We start from the raw sequence: 20,339 nt of genomic DNA, 5'->3' as shown, positions 1-20,339 counted from the left end.
GAACAGAGTCATTTATAAGAATGACACTTCCTCGAAAAGCCAAAGCTGGACAAATTAAACTATTATAAACCTTCCTGATTTACCATAGTAACGTCTATCATCTACACATTTATTTCCCAGAGGTCAAGTGCTCTCTGAGTGAGTTTGCTAACTGGCAATATTTGTGAAATACCTCTGATTAATTGCACGCAGCATTAAGATGAATTGCTCCTCCTCTGTAGCTGCTGCAACGTGACGGGCAGAATGATTTATTATTAACATATCTTGGACCTGTGTGTGAGGGGACAGGCAGCGTGTTGTCCATCTTTATTAACACACGCCGCAGCAGCTGTGGATATGACTGCACGTCGTGTTTAACTGTTTTGTGTTTGTGCTTGCTTCCTCTAAACCTAACAGGGCACGCCTGGACGAGACGGTTTCCCGGTAAATTACTCTCATTTTGATAGTGTATTTTTTTCCAGTCACCCCTGACTTTTTCAGTCCTTTGAAGCCTCTATCACTGTTTTCCTCACTGGCTCTACCTTCTGCATGTTGTAAAGTGACTACTGTGTGCCCATGGAGGCTGGAATTGTATCAACACAATTGTAAAGAAAATAAGAATCTGGTCTTGGTGTTCTGTTCTTTTTTATATGAAGTTGCATGGCTATGATTCTCACTATAACTGTGATGGGCAGTCAGGGTAATACATTTCTATCAGTGGATTATACATAATAGATTATCAATAAAATCTGATGCTATGTTATGTATTCAGTTTAATTAGTATCGTATGTGTAATGGTTGATCATATATTTTTTCTTGAGTTTTTTTATGGCTCTGCTTAAGGGGCATGTATAGTCTCACCTTTTGTCATTCAGGTAATAGCAAAAATTAGTTTCAGTCACACTTTATGTAACCAATGTAATGGTTTGTTTTGGATGTTGGGTAAATTTCCATTTTTTTTTTAGTCATTTTCATTGCATTGCTGTTGTGACTAGTAGGGATTGTTCAGCCATCACACTAGGAGCTGGGATGCCCACAACCCAGAGAGGACAGGCAGTCAATATGTGTGGCGGTTGTGAGCCTCTCGGGCAGATGGGAGCACTCTACAGAGAAGTCACCCAGATTGTTTTGCCTTCAAGTAAATAGAGATCAGTCTGTATACACTGAACAGAGTATTTTTTTATTTATGTTGTCTGATGGATTGTTCGAAGGGAAAGCAGACAGCACTACTTAGATTGAAACCTATTGTTATTTTGTTTTTGGTTTTTTTACTGCTCGGACCCCTCAGTCTCTGAAGCCCTGTTCTGTGGTTTTCCCATCGAATGCCAGCATCACAGAGCTGTCACAATACTATTGAGTGATTCAGTTTCTAAGCCTTGTGTCTTCTAGTTGGACTGATGTATCCAGATGTCATAATTATTATAATTAATGTGTTATGTTACATAAATCCCTTCCACACAATTCAAAACTAAAGTATGAACATTGAAGCTCTGATTCTCACCACAACTCCAATTTGTGTTTAATTAAAATACCGAAACAGGTTTATTGTCTTGATGCTCTGACACACACAGCCTCTGAACAACAAGTAGGGACACGCAGATACAAGATAATTGCCTCTGCTTTAAATTTTGTTTTGATTAAGTTCCTTAGGGATGCAATATTTGGAAAGGCTGAAATTCTGAAATCTAATCACAAACAGTTGATTACATCACCTATTGTGACGAATAAAAACTTTTTGGAATAAAATCAGAAAAAAACTAAAACAAAACTAAAAGAATGATGCATGTTAAGTCTTGAAACATCGAATCCAGGAACATTTTTTGTTTTTGAATTGTAATTTTAATCATAATCCTGTTACTAATGATGAAAGAAAAACGTTCTGTCGGCTAAGATTCTAGAACACTTGAGACGGCAAGAGTAACGGGGCTGTCAGTCGTCCTTTAATTTATAGTAGGTGGCCCTCTGGTGGTTATTATTGAAACTACATGTAAGATATTTTTTCTAATTTGGCATCTAAACAAACTGCTTTTTTTCTTCTACATATATTTTATTCATGTTTACAGGTAACACTGCTTTCTGATTAAATTAAACATAACTTTGAATTGAGTACATTAACTTAACATTAGTAAGTCTTTAAGTTATGCTGGTTCTTAGTTACAGTGTGCATTGTGGCCAGGTTTAACTTTGTAGGTTGGGTTCTCTCTGTGGGATGCCGTGTCTTATTGAATCTGGGTTTCTGTAAGCTCTGCAGCGAGGACTTAATAGAAATAACAGCACATTACTGTAATTGTTTTGTTCAAAGTTAATGTAATATAAAGATATTTATGTCTTTTTTTTTTTTCTTTTTCTTTGGCAGAGCAGAAACTGTCTCTAGTGAAGTGAATTTCCGCGTATAAAGTTCCTGTCTGATAGAACAAGAACTGAGATTCAGTGCACTGGGAATTGCTGTAGCCCAGTTAGCTTAACCTCTGCAGCGCTCCCAGATATTCTGGATTTCCAGTTCATGTATTTAACGGGAAACGCCTGCAGTTAATTACTGGCAGGTGGGATCTTTGTAAGTTATTTATAGTTGTGCTTGCTTGTCAATTTAGTAACAATTCACTTGGCACCCAAGAGGGAGGTAGAAAAAGTCTTAATCAAATTTCTTTAGGTGGAGATGGACTCTGGGAAGTGTAGTTTTCATTATAAAGAAAATGGCAAAACCCTAATGCTCTCCCAGCGTAATGCCTATGCAAGTTTTGTAATGCTAATGGGGTAACTATTTGTGGCCAATTCTGCTGTTTAATCTTGGAATTGGGCTCTTATTTGTTTGGTATTGTGGTTGTTTTAACTATATTCATTATGCACACAAATCTATACCTAACTCCACTTGTTATTGTATGTAGTAATGGAGGGAAAGTATACTTTTACAGCTTGCAGAAAGCCATAGCCTGAGTCACTGACTGACCTGTTGCATTTGCCATTCTGTTGAACTCGTGTTGTAGCCAGGTCAACGAAAATCAAAGCAATAGTGCAGTGGATTCAACTCTCTGTTAATTTGATTTACTTACCTCTAACATATGACAGTTATGGGAGTATCTTTCTACAGAGAGATCTTTTCATGCCCCAATGTTCTGCTTTTCGTCCTCTCCTGTGGATGTTGGCCAGGAAAAGCCATTTATTCTCACTGGTCACTTGTTCTCTTTACAGTCTCTGCACCTTGTTCTTGAATCCAGGGTGGTGGTTCCACTCATACATCCATATAGGTTTTGTACTTGACAAGGCTCCAGATTTATTGGCTGTTGGCGCATGTCAATGGAACTTTGTCAAGGACTGAGATCATTCCACAGGGTCTTGCTGTACCAGACTGAGCTAGCCCACTGCATGACCCCTGGGCTGAAGGTGAGCCTGGGCTGCAGCTCAAAGATTTCCATTAATCAGTCAGCTAGCTGTCAAGCACTTTCTGGTGAGTGTCAGAGTTTGGCTGCACAGACCTGTCGATGCGAAGAGTCTACAGATGATTTATAGAGCTCTTGCCTTACTTTTGTAGGAGCGTTTGATGAGCGAGACGCTGAGCTCTGCCCCTCGTGTAGACGGCCAAAACAGGGGCAGTGATGAATGGAGTCTGGTCTTTCTTGAACCCGAGGCAAGACTTTCACTCAGCAGACAGCAAAATAAATGCAATCATAGGATGCTGAGTTTCTCATAAAATGGCAGATTTCATGTAAAGCCTACAATAAGATTAACCGATTGTATGAACTTTGCTAAATGCGCGGGAGTATAGTGTTAGAGAATACAAATAAATAAACATTGGCATGGCCGTCTCCTGGATAACGCCAGTTTCACAATCCAGTGGCCCTTCCTGGTTTTTCTCAACTTCAGCCACATGGGTGGGCTTTACATTTATTGCAGCATGTGTTTAAACAATCAAAACCTTAACTTATCTAAGAATGCCATGGACACATATGCACTTTTATGGTTCAGAATCACTCATCTTTTGATCCCCTTCAGATGAATCTGAGAATGAGACAGTTTGGCGTGTCCTCCTTCACTTATCTTTTCTGTGCTAAACTTCAAGTCATAAAAGGCGTTTTGCCAATGTAGACGTTTTACAATGACATCTTACTTTTTCCCTTCCTGTGTTACACTGGAGGCTTTTTACAACGAAACAGTAATGTAAAAATCTCAGAAATACACCTGCCCTCTTCCACACATCTGTAAAGTGCCGCACTACAACACTGAGCTGTTTAACTGTCTCTTTTCTTCTCGTGTAGCTTTACAACATAATACACACTCATTACAAATGACAGACATCGGTTGAGAGAGAGTGAATACAGAGGTTGATTGTAATGGGGTGCTTTGTTGTTTCAGTAAAGGTCTTCCCTCCTGCTGGGATGTATTGATTTTTACATGTAATAAAAGTGAAGGTGATGTTTGCAGTGTTAATACTGAAGTGGGAGTGGAGTCTTGCTCACAGAAATAGAAATGTTAAGCTGTTATTTAATTGCCCACCTACTTGTCTGTCTACATTTAAAGAAACTTGATATTAAGTAACATACATTTAGGCAGTTAAATATAAGGCAGGGTTTTTTCCTGTATTCTCTTTTTTATATATGTAAAATGGTCTCTCTGTGAAAGTCTTACCGTGAAGAGTTGTGCTGCATTTAAAACAGATGTAGGCTGTCTCTCCTGGTCTCCCAGTGGATTTTTTAGTTTGAAGCTTATTAACAAGGAAATATTGATACCCACTGGATGTTTGTATTAGAAACATTCTCAACTTGCACTTTTTCCAAAGGCTTTGCAGTGGTTTGCTCTTCATCAAACAATGGACCACATAGGCAGAGGCGTCATTTCATGTGTGCTGTTTCTATATCCTGTAACTGGAGGCTCTGATGCCCTCAAAACCACATTATATTTGGCTTTGGTTCTCGGAGTGTAACAACTGCCGTGTTTTTTCAGGTGGAACCAAACGTGTATAAGATTTTCTTAATTTTTGATATTAGAAATAATTTGTGGCCTTTGCTTGATGCTGTCGAGTGTGCTTCCATCATAGTAAGACTTAATGAAGCAACTGAGAAATGTCTGGTTCTCTTTCAGTTCCTAGCCTCATAACTCAGTTTCCTGCCTGCGCTATGCCTGCAGGCCTGTGTATACAAACCAGGCGAGAGATGAGGGTTTGCCCCTGAAAAACAGGTGGGGCTCTGTGCTGTGAGGCCTTGGTTGTCCAAATACCCCAAGGCCAAGCGATCACTGGATGCTATGTAAGCACAGAATCTTCAAGATCTAATTTAAGAGATTCATATTATTTATCTGGATTACAAAATCTCTAAATTACTTAAATATTCAAATGTGAGATATCCTAAACTAAATAGCTTTTGTTTCCTAACCTTTCAAAAGTTTTACACCCTTTCACATGTTTCCCAGCATTATTATTATTATTATTATTATTAATAATAATAATAATAATAATAATATTATTATTATTATTATTATTATTATTATTATTATTATTATTATTATTATTTATTGATGTTCTCTTCCTTGTTGTTAGTTCTCATTCAAATTTTTTTTTAGGGCAATATTATAGCCAAACGTTCTGTGGAGAAACGTCCATAAACACTAATACAGAATATATATCAGGAAGTGTGTGTGTGTGCGTGTGTGTGTTGGGGGTAGAGGCAACATTGTGAATAAAGTGTTTCTGTGTGTTTTTATAGTCTCCTGTACCCTTGGCGCCTGCTGTCCCAATTGAGTACAATGTTACTGAAGGAAATTACTTTGCCTGCTGTGAAATAGCTAGTTAACATGCAGAGCGGAGTTGGGAATGCTGTTTTAAAGGGAGTTTTTAATGGCCCGATATGTCCTCAGTGCCCACAGGGATGTTTTGCTGGTCCTCAGCAGCATAGGCCTCTTTGGGGAAGTTGATCTGTTCCTGTCAGTGTTGCAGAACATTGGCACCTCGATGTGTAATGTGTCTGGAGCTCTATAATTACCTCTAGCTATTTCTATTCTATCTAACTTTATCTTCTTGCTTTTAGACACACAAGAGGGATGTCTTTGCATTTGGGCATTTACCTTCCATGTTGCACTTTTCCTCTGGTCTTTTCTTTGCATACAGGGCATGCATTTAAAATGAATACAAATCTTAAAAATGCAACTGACTAATAGAGATACCTGAATTGTTTTTAGAATTCAAAAATACATGTCTGTGAGAATAGGTAAAGACACATTTCCTAGGCAGTTGAACTAAAGCAGATGTTCAAATTAAGCTCTTAAAGCAGAGCTGAATAATACATATATCCAGTCTGGGAGTTTGCTCTATTGTAGGTCTTTTCCAGGCTGTCCCGTCTGGCTGGTTTTGGATCACCACCAGTTTCCAATCCCACCTTTAACTCTGTGCACCACAGTCCCTCCCTGCCTCTCGATCCTGCTGCTGTTGGCGACAAGAAGGGGAAACGTATACCTTGCCTCCCACGCTGTTTCATGTAGATTAAGAGAGAATTACTACTGATATCTTTGAAGCAGAAAATGCTGACGATGTTAATACTTTTCTGACTATAATGACAACAGTGAAACCCCCTTGGTAATGTACGGTTATAGAAAGAAAAAAATAAGAGAAGGAACAGGTTGCAGTCCGTTGTGAAATATAAATCATAAAATCTAGCAAAGAGCCAATTTGCTTTGCTCTGGATACTGTCTGCATGCACTCCTTTACAGAGGCTGGTCAAGTGAGTGTCAATGCAGAGACTAAAGACTAACCAGCCCATGGAGCTCTGCACTGTCAACAGATCCTGAACTGCCAGGGGAATTAAGGTAGCTTAAACACAACCAGATGGTCAGAAACTAATGCCATTATTCAAAGGATAATGTCTTTAACAGGGAAAATATCCATTGTCTGCTCTTAAACCTTCCTGTTACAGTTATACTTTCTAAAACAGAATACAAATGATTGGTCTAAGTAAAGAAACCTGAAGAAAATGGATTTAACAGTTGCTGTATGTGATGTCCATTGTTCCCCACCCTTATTTTTTTTATGATTATATTAAAGTTAATTTAATATATTTTAACAGATATATTTAGAATGTATTAGATCTGGAAGATTCCCTTTATATGAACGTAAATATCAGTTCCCCTTTTTTCTTGTCCCCAAATACATGAAGTTCATTGCTGTCTGGAGTGTCTAGCTGAGACAGACTGACTGAAAAAGACGATGCCTTCCTACAAAGTCTCTTTCAGTTTCAAGAAAGTGCGTTCTTGACGATGATGAATTCCAAACAGAACAGAGCAAGTGAAACTAATGTGTGGTCTGGACTGGTTAATATAATCATTCCTTTCAATGGAGAGCTTGTGTCCTGTACACATTTTTTGCATTGGTAGGAAAAGTCGGTTTGAAACCTAATATGCAGTAGTTTTTAGGTTTTTTTGGTTGTTTTTTCCCCTCAGACCTGCAATATGTTATCTGAAGCTTAATTCAGTATTCTGTGTATTTATGCCGATTTCTTCAATATCAAAGCTTTCCTCGCTAGAGTGTGGAAACTAATGACCAGTTTTCAGATTTCATACATTTCATCAATAACAATCAAGTCCTTGGTCAAATAAGAGCTTTCTTATTGGGAAGTGATAGATGCTTCAGGTTTTATACTCTGTGGCCCCTATAAGGATGGGTGCATCAAGGGGTCTTTAACAATTGAAAGACATTTGCAAAATCAGTGGTAAACTGGCAAACATAAAACAACAGAAAATATATGTATAAGGGATATGTATACACCAAGGAAAAGGGTTTCAGCACCTTTTTCAGAATGGACAGCGATCCTCTCTTGCTGGTCTGAAGTAATGTGATTGCTTTCATTGTAATTTTTTGTCATTTGTTCAAAGACCAGTTTATTTTGTTTTCTTACTTGCATATTATATAGTGCATTGTATGTATACTGTCAGATTCTTCCTAGTTGTATCTGTTATAGTATTTGCCACCTTGGCTATTTATTTCAGATATCAGAGATCACATTCCTTATTATGAACATTGGTACTATGATAAGGAAGTATATTGGTGCTTCATTAATATATCTCCCCAACTCACTTCCTGAATCTTCACAATCAGTTTTACAAGGATTTATTTCCAGATGTCCTTTTTAGACAGCCATGTAGACTGTTATGCTTAGCAGAAACAATGCAAATAAACCATTTGTAAGATTCACACTATGTGTGTTCAATTGCTTTTTGCTTGGATTAATTCAAGTCATGATCACACCAGTCACAATCGTTCTTGTGGTTGTTGATTCTGGACCTCACATTGTGTGGACTCACTCCTTTGCACATGAATGGTTAACATCATGTGTTGTACTTTGAGTCAACACAAAGCAGCTAGTATTGTATAAACAGTTCTTGGCAGCAGCTGGTGTGTGTCCACCTATTGTGTGTTCTGTGTGTCTGCTGTAAAGGGTTCAAAGCCTGAAGCCTGAATAGATGACGACATAACATCTGTATAGTAGAACCAACAGGACATAATAGTGTAAAATGGTTATACTTCATATATCTGTGTATACTTTGTCTTTACACACTTCTTTGTTCACTCCTGTTCCTTTTCAATCTGTTTTTTGTATTCAGATCCTTGCCTCTCCTTTTTTGGTTTGTGTCTCATTGACCACATTTTGTTGGATATAAATTAAACAAATACAAGCCTTTTAAGGGATGACTGTGTAGTTTGTAGTCCGATTGTAAACCGCATTAAATGGAAGTAAATTCTGAAGTGTTTTAAGCAGCACTGTTTCTTCCTTCCATTACATCACCTATGCAATCCAAAGTACATTAAGAGATGGTTTTACAAGCTCTCTTTATCGTTTCTGTACATATGCTTTACCACACATGTAGGCAGTTTGTCCCTACAGTATGAATGAACATTTTTCTTGTTTCATCAGGGTCCACTTGGTCTGGATGGGAAACCGGTAGGTAATTTAATACCTGACATTAATGTAATGGATAGATTGTATGAAATCCAATTTTTTATGAAAGCTTTTATCCATAAGAATGGAATGACTGTGTAGCTCATACATGAATGTATGCTTAAGGGCAATGGATGTTTTTATTTTGTGTAGACAAGATGTTTCACATGTTAGTCATCAAGTGATTCCTTACCGTTCTTGAGAGCCCTAGAGTGTAACACACAAGATCTGAGAAGATGGTGAAAGGATAGCTTAGATGATTTGATAGCCAGTGAAATATAAAGGACTTGGTGTGATAGTCATTTTGTTACTTTGATGTGGTAACAATTAAGAATATATTTTAATTAAATTATCTTTCTTTAAACTCTATTCACAGGGCCTTCCTGGTGTGAAAGGTAGTCAGGTACGTGGAAAGACAACTGATAACATTGATACTTCTTTTAATTTTCTGTTTTGCTTGTTCCCAAATGAGAGCAACTCTTAACAATGTAGGAGGAAAAGGGTTTCCAGAACTATGTCATTACTCTCTGATAAGTTTCAACATCATGAACACACTTATTATAAAGCTTGCAAAAGAGAAAAACATGCTTCAATTAGTCATAACTATGTGGGAGGATCTTTGGATTGAACCACAGTATAAAGATAAAAATAAATAATGGATGTGCTTTTAATTTACTAGGGTGATCTAATAACTTTAAACTGCTATATAACAGATGGGGACTGCTATATAATAGTGGGATGTATTATTTAAGATGGAAAAGGAATGCGTTTTTGTATTTATTTTAATTTATTGTGCTTTCAAAAGAGCCCCTTTCAAATACTTTTTTGTCTAAGCCACTGTTAATGTTAATGCGAGTCAATTTTCTGAGAAGAAGGACATCCATTAAGGAAAGGGTTGTACAGAAAGAAAAAAAGTTTTATGTTGATATTCAGGTGTTTTTTGTAGTGACTTCATATTTATTTTTCTTCCTAACTCTGTGAAATACCAGAACATATTAACCCAACATTTTGAAGTTAAGCAACGAAAGGACAGTTTCTAGTCCTCTCCTTTGCCTATACATAGTGATAAGTAGTAATTTTCAATTATATCTGAATATGGACAGGAAGGGCTCATAGTGTAGAGGGACTGATATAATAAAATCATTACTGGAATTTAGCCTGTAATGGACGTGCTATGCTTACAACCTGAAAACATCTGTTTGAGGATTAGATGTGGAAAAACCATGCACTTAACCAACATTCATCAGTGTCCTGCAAAATGTGCTTTAAAATGCTGTCTAACAGCACTCTAGAGAAATGTCCCAGTAAGCTATTAATAGCAGATGGTCAGTTTATGCTCTTGTCCCAAATTGCAATCACAGAAAGTACAGTCTTTATTATTTGTCACTGGAAAATGAATTACAGTCAAGAGAGTTATTATAATTTGTCCTAGAAGCTGTTAGCGAGTTATTGATTCATGGGTCAAGTGCTAACAGGAACAAATGTAAGTTCTTTAATTTGCAGGCAAGTTTATGACACTATGGGGAAAATTATGCGACTTTCAACTGGTCTACTTTGTGGTGGCTATGGGACTTAATTAAGTCTATAATTATAGAACTGTTTAAATACAGTACAATACAATTATTAGTATACAGAGCTTTGCATCAGTACAAAGAGTCTAAAAGGGCTTCACAGCTATTTCCCAGCTTAATCAATAGAGGTAGAACCCTTTGAAGGATAGAACACAGAATATATTTTGCACCAGGGCACCACAACACCTGTAACTGTCTGGGAAAGACAATTTACACACACATGTACACACATATATATATATATATATATATATATATATATATTCGAATGCTTAAATGGGACCTATGTTTAGGTTTTCATATGTGCATCTAACTATGGAACTACTGTAATTTGCTGATAATTTAATGTATATTAATTTTTCAGAAAGTACAATTTTTAAGTTATGGGTGGTGGGGGAGGGGTGGTGTATTTATGGCATATGTTATTTGTTGTTTGTAAATTTTGGAAAAAAGCTGAAACAAAAAAGATAATTTGGTTTCAAACATGTAGAGATTATGCTGGCATTTTGTTTATTTTCTTCATTTTGTGTATTTTTCTTTTCTCTCCAGGGACCAGCTGGACAAAAAGGAGATAAGGTATGTCTCTTTCAAAAATAAAAAAGAATGAGAAATAAAACATTAAATAAAAATAGATTTTTATAGATAAATGTTATCATTCCAGTGACAAAGATTTATAGCTTGGATATTTTTGGTTGAACTGCTCTGGCTCAGAACTACTTATAATAGGTTCCATTTCTGATTTGCCAGATGTTTCAAAATACAATGTATATATTCAAATCCACAGTGAATATCATATAGGTTGAGGGCAGGATTTGAAAAGCACTCGTGCTACTCTGACTTAACTACACCAACCGCAGTATAGTGAGATTGTTTATTGGTAAACAGTGACTGTTTGAATGGAATCCCAGTTATTATGAAATGTGAAACTATTTCATTTTAAAATTGTTTATTTATTTTTTTAAAGCCTTGATCTTGTTTCTATAAACACCTCTGTTCTGACATAGTTACTATGAAAGTGCCCTGTCAGTGTAGAGAAGTGTCCCCAGAATCCACATTTAGAGACCTGCAAGAGTACTATTTTTCCAGTGTTTTGCACAATTAAACTGTATAGAGTACAATAATGAGACTTCTGAAGAAAGATTCAAATAATGTTAACCCTCCTTCTCCACAGGGTGACCAAGGGGATAGTGGTCCAAGGGTAAGTGCTTTCTTGATTCATATAGAACAAATGTGGTCACTCACTGATCTTCATTCCTCTTCCTTCACTTGTAGAGACATATAGTGAGTTATTGGCCATTCCAAATCAGGAATCAAAGACGTGAGCGTAACATTATCCACACATTTTTTGAGAAAAAAAAGGGGTGGGGGGGGGGGGTCTGGATTCAACATTTTGTACTGCGGCTGTATTGATCCTATATCTATTTTGGTGAGTTTTACACATTTTAACCTTGCATATATGTAATTATAAGATCAGTGAAACCTGGAAAAGAATAACAGAACTGGTTTCAAAACCTTGCCATAATGGTCTTGAGAAATAATTTTAAATAAAGCTAACTCTAACTTTGCCCCTGCATTACTATCGTTTCGCCAAGGTGAAAAATTAGGCAATTGACATTAAAGAGAACCAGCCGTGTCCTTCATCTTAGAGGCTAGGGGTGCAGCAGGCAGCATACCAAATATATTATTTCAAGTAAAACTAAGTCATTAAAGCTGCCCTGCTGAATACACCTGACATCCTCTCCCAGTGCCGACTGTGAGCCCACCTTTCCCTTGCCTTAATGCCCACTGGCACTTTCCCTCGCTTATGTCATCACTTCCATATGCCTCGCCTGGCCAGAGCTCCAAATGAATTAAACTTCTCCTGTGAAGGTGGGCTTCACAGTCACTCAAGAATTAAGTAGAAGCCTCACAATCCTACCAGTAATGCGCAACATATTTGGCAGCCCCGGTGGTCCCATTTTAACTGAGAAAATAATTTACTCTCCTTGTTTAAACAGGAGGAAGGACAATTTTATTGCTGTTCAGGGTGGTTCTGTCCAGTCGGTTTTGCTGTACAGTGAGTGGAGTGGACCAAGAGCACTCATTAACACTGTCTAGTAGCGTTGGCCTCTTCAGACATCATGGTTATTATCCTGATCCCATGCCAAACCCAGATCCTCAAGCCCGACTCCCTGTTCCTGCTTAAGCAACATATACACCAACAAATAAGCCTCCAGCTTTCACAATTTAAACAATTAAACTCAACAAGGCCTGTTGTTTTTTTCTTTCTTGATGAGGTCATGTTTAGCATTGCTATTTTATGTCTTTGCTACAATTCATATTGTCCAAGAGGAAATTAAAATAAATCAGTTTAAGCATTGGTTTCAGAACACACTTCCATAAATAGATGATGATAATGATGCTTTTAGTTGCAAAATTTTGGGCATTATTTTCACATACTTAAGTGGCTATGTTTATGTTTATGTTTATATGGTTTTCTGCAAATTGTTACAACAAAGTCAGCAGTCGATACAGTATAATGCCATTGCACTCAGCTTTCACTTTAAGTGTTACTTTGATGAGATCCTTTATTATGAATGTATGCTGATAGAAGAAAGGAGTATCTTTAATGGATCAATAACACACCCCAAATGCATGCAACACAAATTATCTAAACACATTTTTTAATTTTCTTAAACACCAATACTCTTACAGCTTGTGTGTTTTTGGAGACTTTGTCTAGATTTGTGGAGCTAAAGCGTATAGTTCCAGAACAATATGGGTGTTAAAACAGACTCCCTTTAAGGTTCAAACATAAAAGAGATGCACACATATTCCTTTCATTACATTAGTCTTTGCCATTATTGAACTAGATTTCTGGACACATCTGTGTAACTAAACTGTAACTTAAACTGCTTCATTTAGAGGAGCCATTCATGTAGATTACCTTCTGTGGGGTAAAAATATGTATGTTGTATATGGGTAAGTAAAAAATGCAGGTACAGTATGCTATGACATGTGCAATGGTCTATTATAAATGGGTCTTCAGGAGATGTTTTTTTTTTTTTTTATACATGGCAGATTTAAATGACAACATATGTCTATACCATTCATACAATGTTACAATTGCAAATGAGACACAGATGTGCTGTTGTACGGGCTATTTAAAAAATTGTTCCAAACATGGAAGGTCTTTTTCACATCGTCTTAATACAAATCTACAAATTAACTAGCCTTACCACCACAGGGTCAAAATAATCAGGTTTGATCAAAGCACTCAGAATATGCCAGCCAACTGCTGTAATAAAAAAAGGAGTCACATTCTTGTAAACATCAGAACGTTTGGAGCTGGTTTGACTCTGGTGTGCGGATACAGCTTTTCAAAAACTGCTCATCCATGTAATCTACTGAGAAGGCCGACGGCTTGCTTTAAGGATGGGAGACATTACCTGATACGGCAGAACTGTAAATTAACTGTAAAACTGTACTCCCTTTCCACCCCAAGTGAAAGGCAGAGTATTATACCAAAGCTTATACACAATACACATGTACTATAAGACTAAAAGAGGTAACAAAACTGGTATGCAAAGAATAAAAGGGACTACCATATTCATTTATACATTACACAAGAAAGAGATACCATTACAATTTGATAAATAAGGAAAACATTTGCATTTTAAACTGGCCAGATAATGATAGGAAATATAATTTCCATCACAGAGTAGTCTAATTAGGGAAGTGTCTCATTGGGTTTCTAAAAGACAATTAAGGGCGTTTAAAAGCCATTAAAAAAGTATTTAACTCCAGACTTTAAGTTTTTAAATTTGATGTAATGATCTGAGAACTTCTCTTGACCTTTGACAGATTGTAAGGGGAAAAAGCCCTGGTCATGCATCATTGTCACGCAAATGCTTCTCGTACACTTGTTAAACAGACTATGGGCTGAGGATCAGGGTCAGGTCATTGATGTCAGGTCATGCACAAATTGAATTCAATCTGTACACCATTTGTCACTTTAAACCAGCAGTGTTTTGTGTTTTTTTTTTTTTTTTAATAGTCAAGTACAACGTTTACTTATACCATATTTTAAGAAGGAAGTGTTAGATTTGGTATGTGAAGATCATGTTACTGGGACTATTGATTGTCATAACGGCATCACACAATCATGCAATATCAGTAGAAAATCGTCACCTTATACCGTAACTGCACATCACTAGAACAGCACATTCAGCTAATTGCATTTACAACCCAACAACATTTGGAATAGTCTTACTTGCATTATAATTATTAAATTACATAACAAAAAGCAAACTAACACGGCATCCTGTTCGCAAAACCCAGAATCACAATAGTCTGCTGTGAATATGTGTCCAAAGGAAATCAGCAGTCAAAGTGACACCACAATGGAGAAGCTCGGAAAAATACAGTGGATCTTAAAACCACAGTTATTCTGACCTCACCATCTCCTAATGCAAACCTTCTGGTTAAACTGCCAATTATCACATAGTTTGGGTTATTTCAAGTGAACAGAATATAATGGCCGTTATTATTATTATTTTCTATACTGACAAAAGACATTGTCCTTATGTATTTTGTGCCTAGCTAGCATTACCATTGAGACTCCAAGTGATTTTTAAACAGTCAACCAATATTATATGTGAAAAATCCACCACATTTGGAATCACTATTGTCTATTTTCATGGAACAGATGTATGAATTGGTTCTTTAAATAGTTAATTGCAGCATTTTTTTGAAGCTTTTGTTGCTCTGGGTCTATATGTGCCGACTCCAGGCCGCAGGGCTGTACCCTTACTGCATGTTTCTCTCACTCGCTGCACACCGCTTCTCTGTGGATGGCCAGCGCTGTACAACGCTGCTGTGTGCACCAGCCCAGCCTCAGGGTGCGTCAATATGTCCTGTGTTGTGTGTGTCCCCAGGGATTCCCGGGCCCGGGTGCCTCCGCGGCTCTGCTCAGTAATCAGATTCTCACAGTGAAGGTTTGTCTAATTGGTGGTGGTGGGCCGTCTGCCATTGACCACCCTAAGAACTGCTCCACCAGTGCCTCTCTGCCTAATACCTTCATCTCTGCTCCCCCTTCCTATTAAAACGGCATTTTATTTGAATTGTTTTTATCATGGTTTATTTAGAACTGAGATACGAGTCAATTAAGTTAGGTCATGTTATGAGATGGAAAATAAAAAAACAAAAAAAATTAACCTGAAAAACAGAGGCAATCCGGTTCAAAGAACTTGCCGTCCCACTACTCTACAGCTATAGACACATCCTGTCTAATCTCTCTCTTCTGTGTTTCCGTCTTCTGGGGCTTTGGTCTCTCAACCTCCCTTCTCCTTTACCCCTTCGACCCGCTGGTCAGATGGTCTTTCCTCGCTTCGACCACGGATTTCTCTCTGGCGATCAGCCTAACTTTCAGAGGCGGATTCTGAAGGTAGACCTGTCTGGTGTGCATTTCCGCCTGCTCTGTCTAACACTATGCATCTGTCTCCTGCTGCATCTCTGCGGCTCAGAGCTTCTTTGCTGTGATCCTGGTGCATGCTGTTTTATAATGCATATTATTGTCCTTAACTGCTTTGCTGGTAGAAATTTAAGTTTTTGTAAGAATAACAAATACAAAACGATTGTCTTTATCCTTTTTGATTACATAGTGCTCATAACATGTTGCAGTGAAATGTGTTTTAAATTCCACTCTTTCTTTTTTCTTAGCTTTCGAGGTAATGATTGTCTAAAATAATAACTTTACAAAGGCCCAATCAATCCAAATTAAAAAGCTTTGAACCTAGAATTAAATTTCTACCACAAGGATAATTGTAAAGGTCTTTGTAAGTATGTTGCTGTACATGGGACAGGATACAAGCACACTGGATCTGTGGAAGTTGCAAAAATGACTCAGTATGGTCTAACTAAGACATTGGCTGGAAAAAGGATTGAGTCATCAGATAAGATTCCCCGAATATAACATATTTCTCTGCATGTAAATCTGGATAATTCAGCTTGTGAATTATTAGACTCAGCTGTGCTTTGCTATACATTATTAAAAATCCACAATAACCAAAAACTGCAGTTTCATTAAAATATATGCAGGGCCTCAATACCATACAGAGTGTACAGAAGTAGAGTTTTTGTTTTCTTCTTTTTTTTCATAAATAGATGAGTGAAAGGTTAGAAATACAATCTCCAAAACCATCTGTTAGCATTTGGTACACCACAGCATTGCTTATTCAATTAAATTAAATGTTGTTGTCTGGATAGCGTCTGTGACCTTTTAATGACTGTTATTAGATTCCTAAAGCAAAGCGAATGCAATGTTAAAATCCCCCACATTTGTTTACAGCAGCTTATATAAGATATTGCTGTTTAGTATTTACACACACAAAAAACTGCTTTTGCTTCTTGAAGATCAATTTGGTCAACTGCAAAATGATTAATTCACCTTTAAAGTAACTGCTACAAGGTCACTAGTGGCCTTTTATGTGTCCATGTTAATTGCGTATATTTGTATTATTCTTTCTCATTCTGGTTTTTGATAGAATTACCTTTTGATTTGACTCCTTTCTGAAACATGAATGCATATGAAATAAGCATGATTATGAGCAACCGCATATTATAAATTGTAATCAAATGGCGTTCTGTTACAAATACAACATAATTCAGAGCAACATAGTTCAAACCATTCAAGTGTTTCATTTATTTCTTCTTTTAGTCAATTACTCCACTCCATCCAACCTTTTTTTATTCCAACTCATTTGACCATTTTTGTTATTTCACCCAGATCCAGTGTACACTTGTCAGTCTGTAAATGCAGACTAATCCAAAAGTCTCTGAACTGAGTCTGTGGTTGAGAGGCCCTTGTATCTATGATTTCAAGAATAATTTGAATAATGACTCAGATGGGAAACAAGGGATTGGGGAAAATACCATTAAAAGGTAAATCCCGGTACTCTTGGTGTGTAATACGTCTCTCTCTCGTTCTCAGGGTGATCAAGGACAGGCTGGCCCCCCTGGTCCCCCTGGCCCTCCTGGCTCCCCAGGACCCAGAGGACCCCCTGGGAACACTGGCAAAGATGGGCCTAGGGGTCCTCCTGGAGAGACGGTAAGAAAAATGTGTTCTTGGTTGTAATATTTGTGTTGTGTGTCTTTCATAAGATTCACAGACAATGTATAACTCTAGAGTATTGACTACTAAATAGACCTAGAATTCTTAGCAAGACGTAGGCCTGAATTCAACAAAAATAGACCCACCCAACAATCATGCATTACAATTTCAATAATTGTGGGTGGGTTTCCAGATTGAAGGAAGAAGCTTTCTGACACTGGTCACACAGCCCGAACAAGGAATAAACCCACTACACCTACAAGACTGATCCCTGAACATAGAAGGGTCTGTAAAAAGGGAGGGACATCATCATAACACAATCACAGAGACCTGTTACACTCTGGCTTGAATTTGGAAGTGTCTTACCCTGCGATATCCCAGAATAAATAATGTAGGGTTTTATATATCTCAAAACACTTCAGAAGTTACTCGCCCTCATGTCTGAGTGATCAATTGAAGCTGAGGGTTTGAAAGGAAAATCACAAGTTCTTATTATACACAGATTGTTTTGACATCTAAATCCTCCGAGGTCCTGAAAATGACAGAGAATGAATTCAATACAGGGGGTAGAAAAACTTGTTGCCACATTGCACACTTTAAAATATAACTGACACAGACACTGTTTTGTATGCTGGTGTGCTGCGGCTTTTGGAACAAAATAAAAATAGACGCACAGTCCCAAACTCATCTGGTTTTAGTAACAAAGGCTATAGCCTCACAGTACTTTTGTAGCCCACTGCTCTGCTATTCTCTGTAGCATATTTCTCTCCACGTCCAGGATCACTGTTGAACAGAGGCTTCCAAATGAATGTGGGGTTACAGTAGTATGTCGGTTTGTATACTATTTGGTGAATCCAAAATAGAAGCTGAAAAATAACTTGGGGAAATTCAAATATTGCATAGCTAACAGATGAAAGGAGCCCATTCAGCCCATCTTGCTGGTCTAATGGCACATAGATAATTGATCCCAGAGTCTGAACCTTTTCTAGACGGCACCCAGAGAGTCTGCATCAACGTTATTCTATGCATAACCATTAAATTACAATAAAATGCCACAGAAACTCAGAGTATTTCACAAGAGAGAAAACACTTCAGAGAACAATGGTAACTGTTCTTTGTAACTGTCCCTTTCAAGTAGACTCAGAGGTTGATTAAAGGAGTTGCGAAATTAAAAACAAAACAAATAATAATGACAATTATAATAATGATAATCATAATAACCTCAGCTTGTAAACAGATGTCTCCACTATAAGTGCTCACTGACAGAAAGCACAGAAGGACACCCCATCCCTTTTTTACCAGATCATCAAAGAATGGTTTGTAGATGTATAGATGTAACTGGAATCAAATTCAAACATAAGGGACTGAAAAATAGTGTGACATTGCATGTTTACATGTGCTTTGTCACCATTTGATCTTTCAAGAGATGAAAATCAGTTTAACATTAACAACAGAAACATGAAGCAGAAGCAGTATTTAAACAATGTTGAAACAGACACATCAGCTGGTTAAACAACTCACCATGAGCCTCGCATGCAAGTATGTTCAATACTTAAAATTATACACCTTGCTAATTTAATTGGAGAGTTGTAATGGCATCTGATTTTGATCTCTAATTAACCTGATCGAATGATGCACAAAACAGAGCACATTGTGGACTGCAGAAACTATTTCAGTGCGTGAAAGTGTTTTAACTGCTGAAACAATTATAGGTCCATAGGGAACAGATAAAAGGAGAGGCGTTTTGCATTCCCAGACAGATTATTATGCTGTTTAGCAAATTTACATTCAAATGTGGACCAGTGTCATCAAAAATGAAATCCATCAATATTTTTATTGCTCTGCAAAGACAATAATCCTGACAAACAGCCTGTTCTGATTTTCTTTTCACTGTAAATGTAGGGGATTCCAGAGTAATGTATTTCCAATTACAAAAGAACTGGTCCCAGGATATCAAATGCTCAGACAGTACAGTACAGTAAATGGGAAAGAACATTTCTAGAAGAAGTATTTTCATTTGATGGCATTTTTTGGTGCTTAATTTTGCTACCCAGTGTTTTATTCGATAACAATGTTAATGTCTATACAGAAATATAACGATATACATAGTTTCTTAAATCTGCCAGCCAAGAACAGAGATCAAAAGCTTTTTTTGTATGCTGCCCTTTTTTAGCAATCATATGGGAAATGCAGTTATAAAATTGCAAGGTGTATAGTAAGCACCATAAACCACATCAGTCAAACATGTTAACACAGTTCATGTTGGCGATTCCCTTTTTAACTTGTTTGGAAAACACCACCACCTAGTGTCAGTGCCATTACCTTACACAATTAAACTGATACAGATTGTGACATACACTAGTGATGTATGTACAAGAATCCCAGTTACTTATTTGCACAACATAATAAAAAGTACCTACTGCTGCCTAATTTTTTTGGGATGTTTTGGTATCATAAATACAATTTGCATCCTAATTAGCCATCTGGGCCATATACATTAATTCACACAAATCGTTGCTGTTAACCAGCTGTTTTTTTTTGTTTTTTTTTTAATTATAAATTGAACTGGAGAAAAGTGGATCCGACAGCTGGCATGCATTCAAACTCCAGAGTTTAAATCACAGGGAAGATCTTGATTTTTCAACTGTAAGTTTTAAACCTGTTTTCCATGTTTCCCCTTCACATAAGGGACATGATTACCACCAGGGATCAGTCTAATTTAAGGAACTGTAATTAAATTGTATGAATTGTTTAATTTAATATATATTTATATTCCTGGTT

The 20,339-nt window shown here is 37.2% G+C and overlaps 1 protein-coding gene across 1 annotated transcript in view; it reads left to right on the top strand.

The window, feature by feature from the left end:
* The window catches only part of col23a1b (collagen type XXIII alpha 1 chain b), a 170,140-nt gene that overhangs the window by 128,650 nt on the left and 21,151 nt on the right, over window positions 1-20,339 (top strand). The window contains exons 5-11 of the mRNA XM_066716293.1: window positions 397-423; window positions 8,874-8,900; window positions 9,274-9,300; window positions 11,018-11,044; window positions 11,640-11,666; window positions 15,385-15,444; window positions 17,439-17,555. Coding sequence (XP_066572390.1) covers window positions 397-423; window positions 8,874-8,900; window positions 9,274-9,300; window positions 11,018-11,044; window positions 11,640-11,666; window positions 15,385-15,444; window positions 17,439-17,555 — 312 coding nt within the window. The remainder of the gene's footprint in view (window positions 1-396; window positions 424-8,873; window positions 8,901-9,273; window positions 9,301-11,017; window positions 11,045-11,639; window positions 11,667-15,384; window positions 15,445-17,438; window positions 17,556-20,339) is intronic.

This window comes from Amia ocellicauda, chromosome 11 (genome assembly GCF_036373705.1).
Source record: "Amia ocellicauda isolate fAmiCal2 chromosome 11, fAmiCal2.hap1, whole genome shotgun sequence".
NCBI lineage: Eukaryota > Metazoa > Chordata > Actinopteri > Amiiformes > Amiidae > Amia > Amia ocellicauda.
The sequence above is the reverse complement of the archived record's forward strand: the minus strand, read 5'-3'. Positions and strand labels throughout refer to the sequence as shown.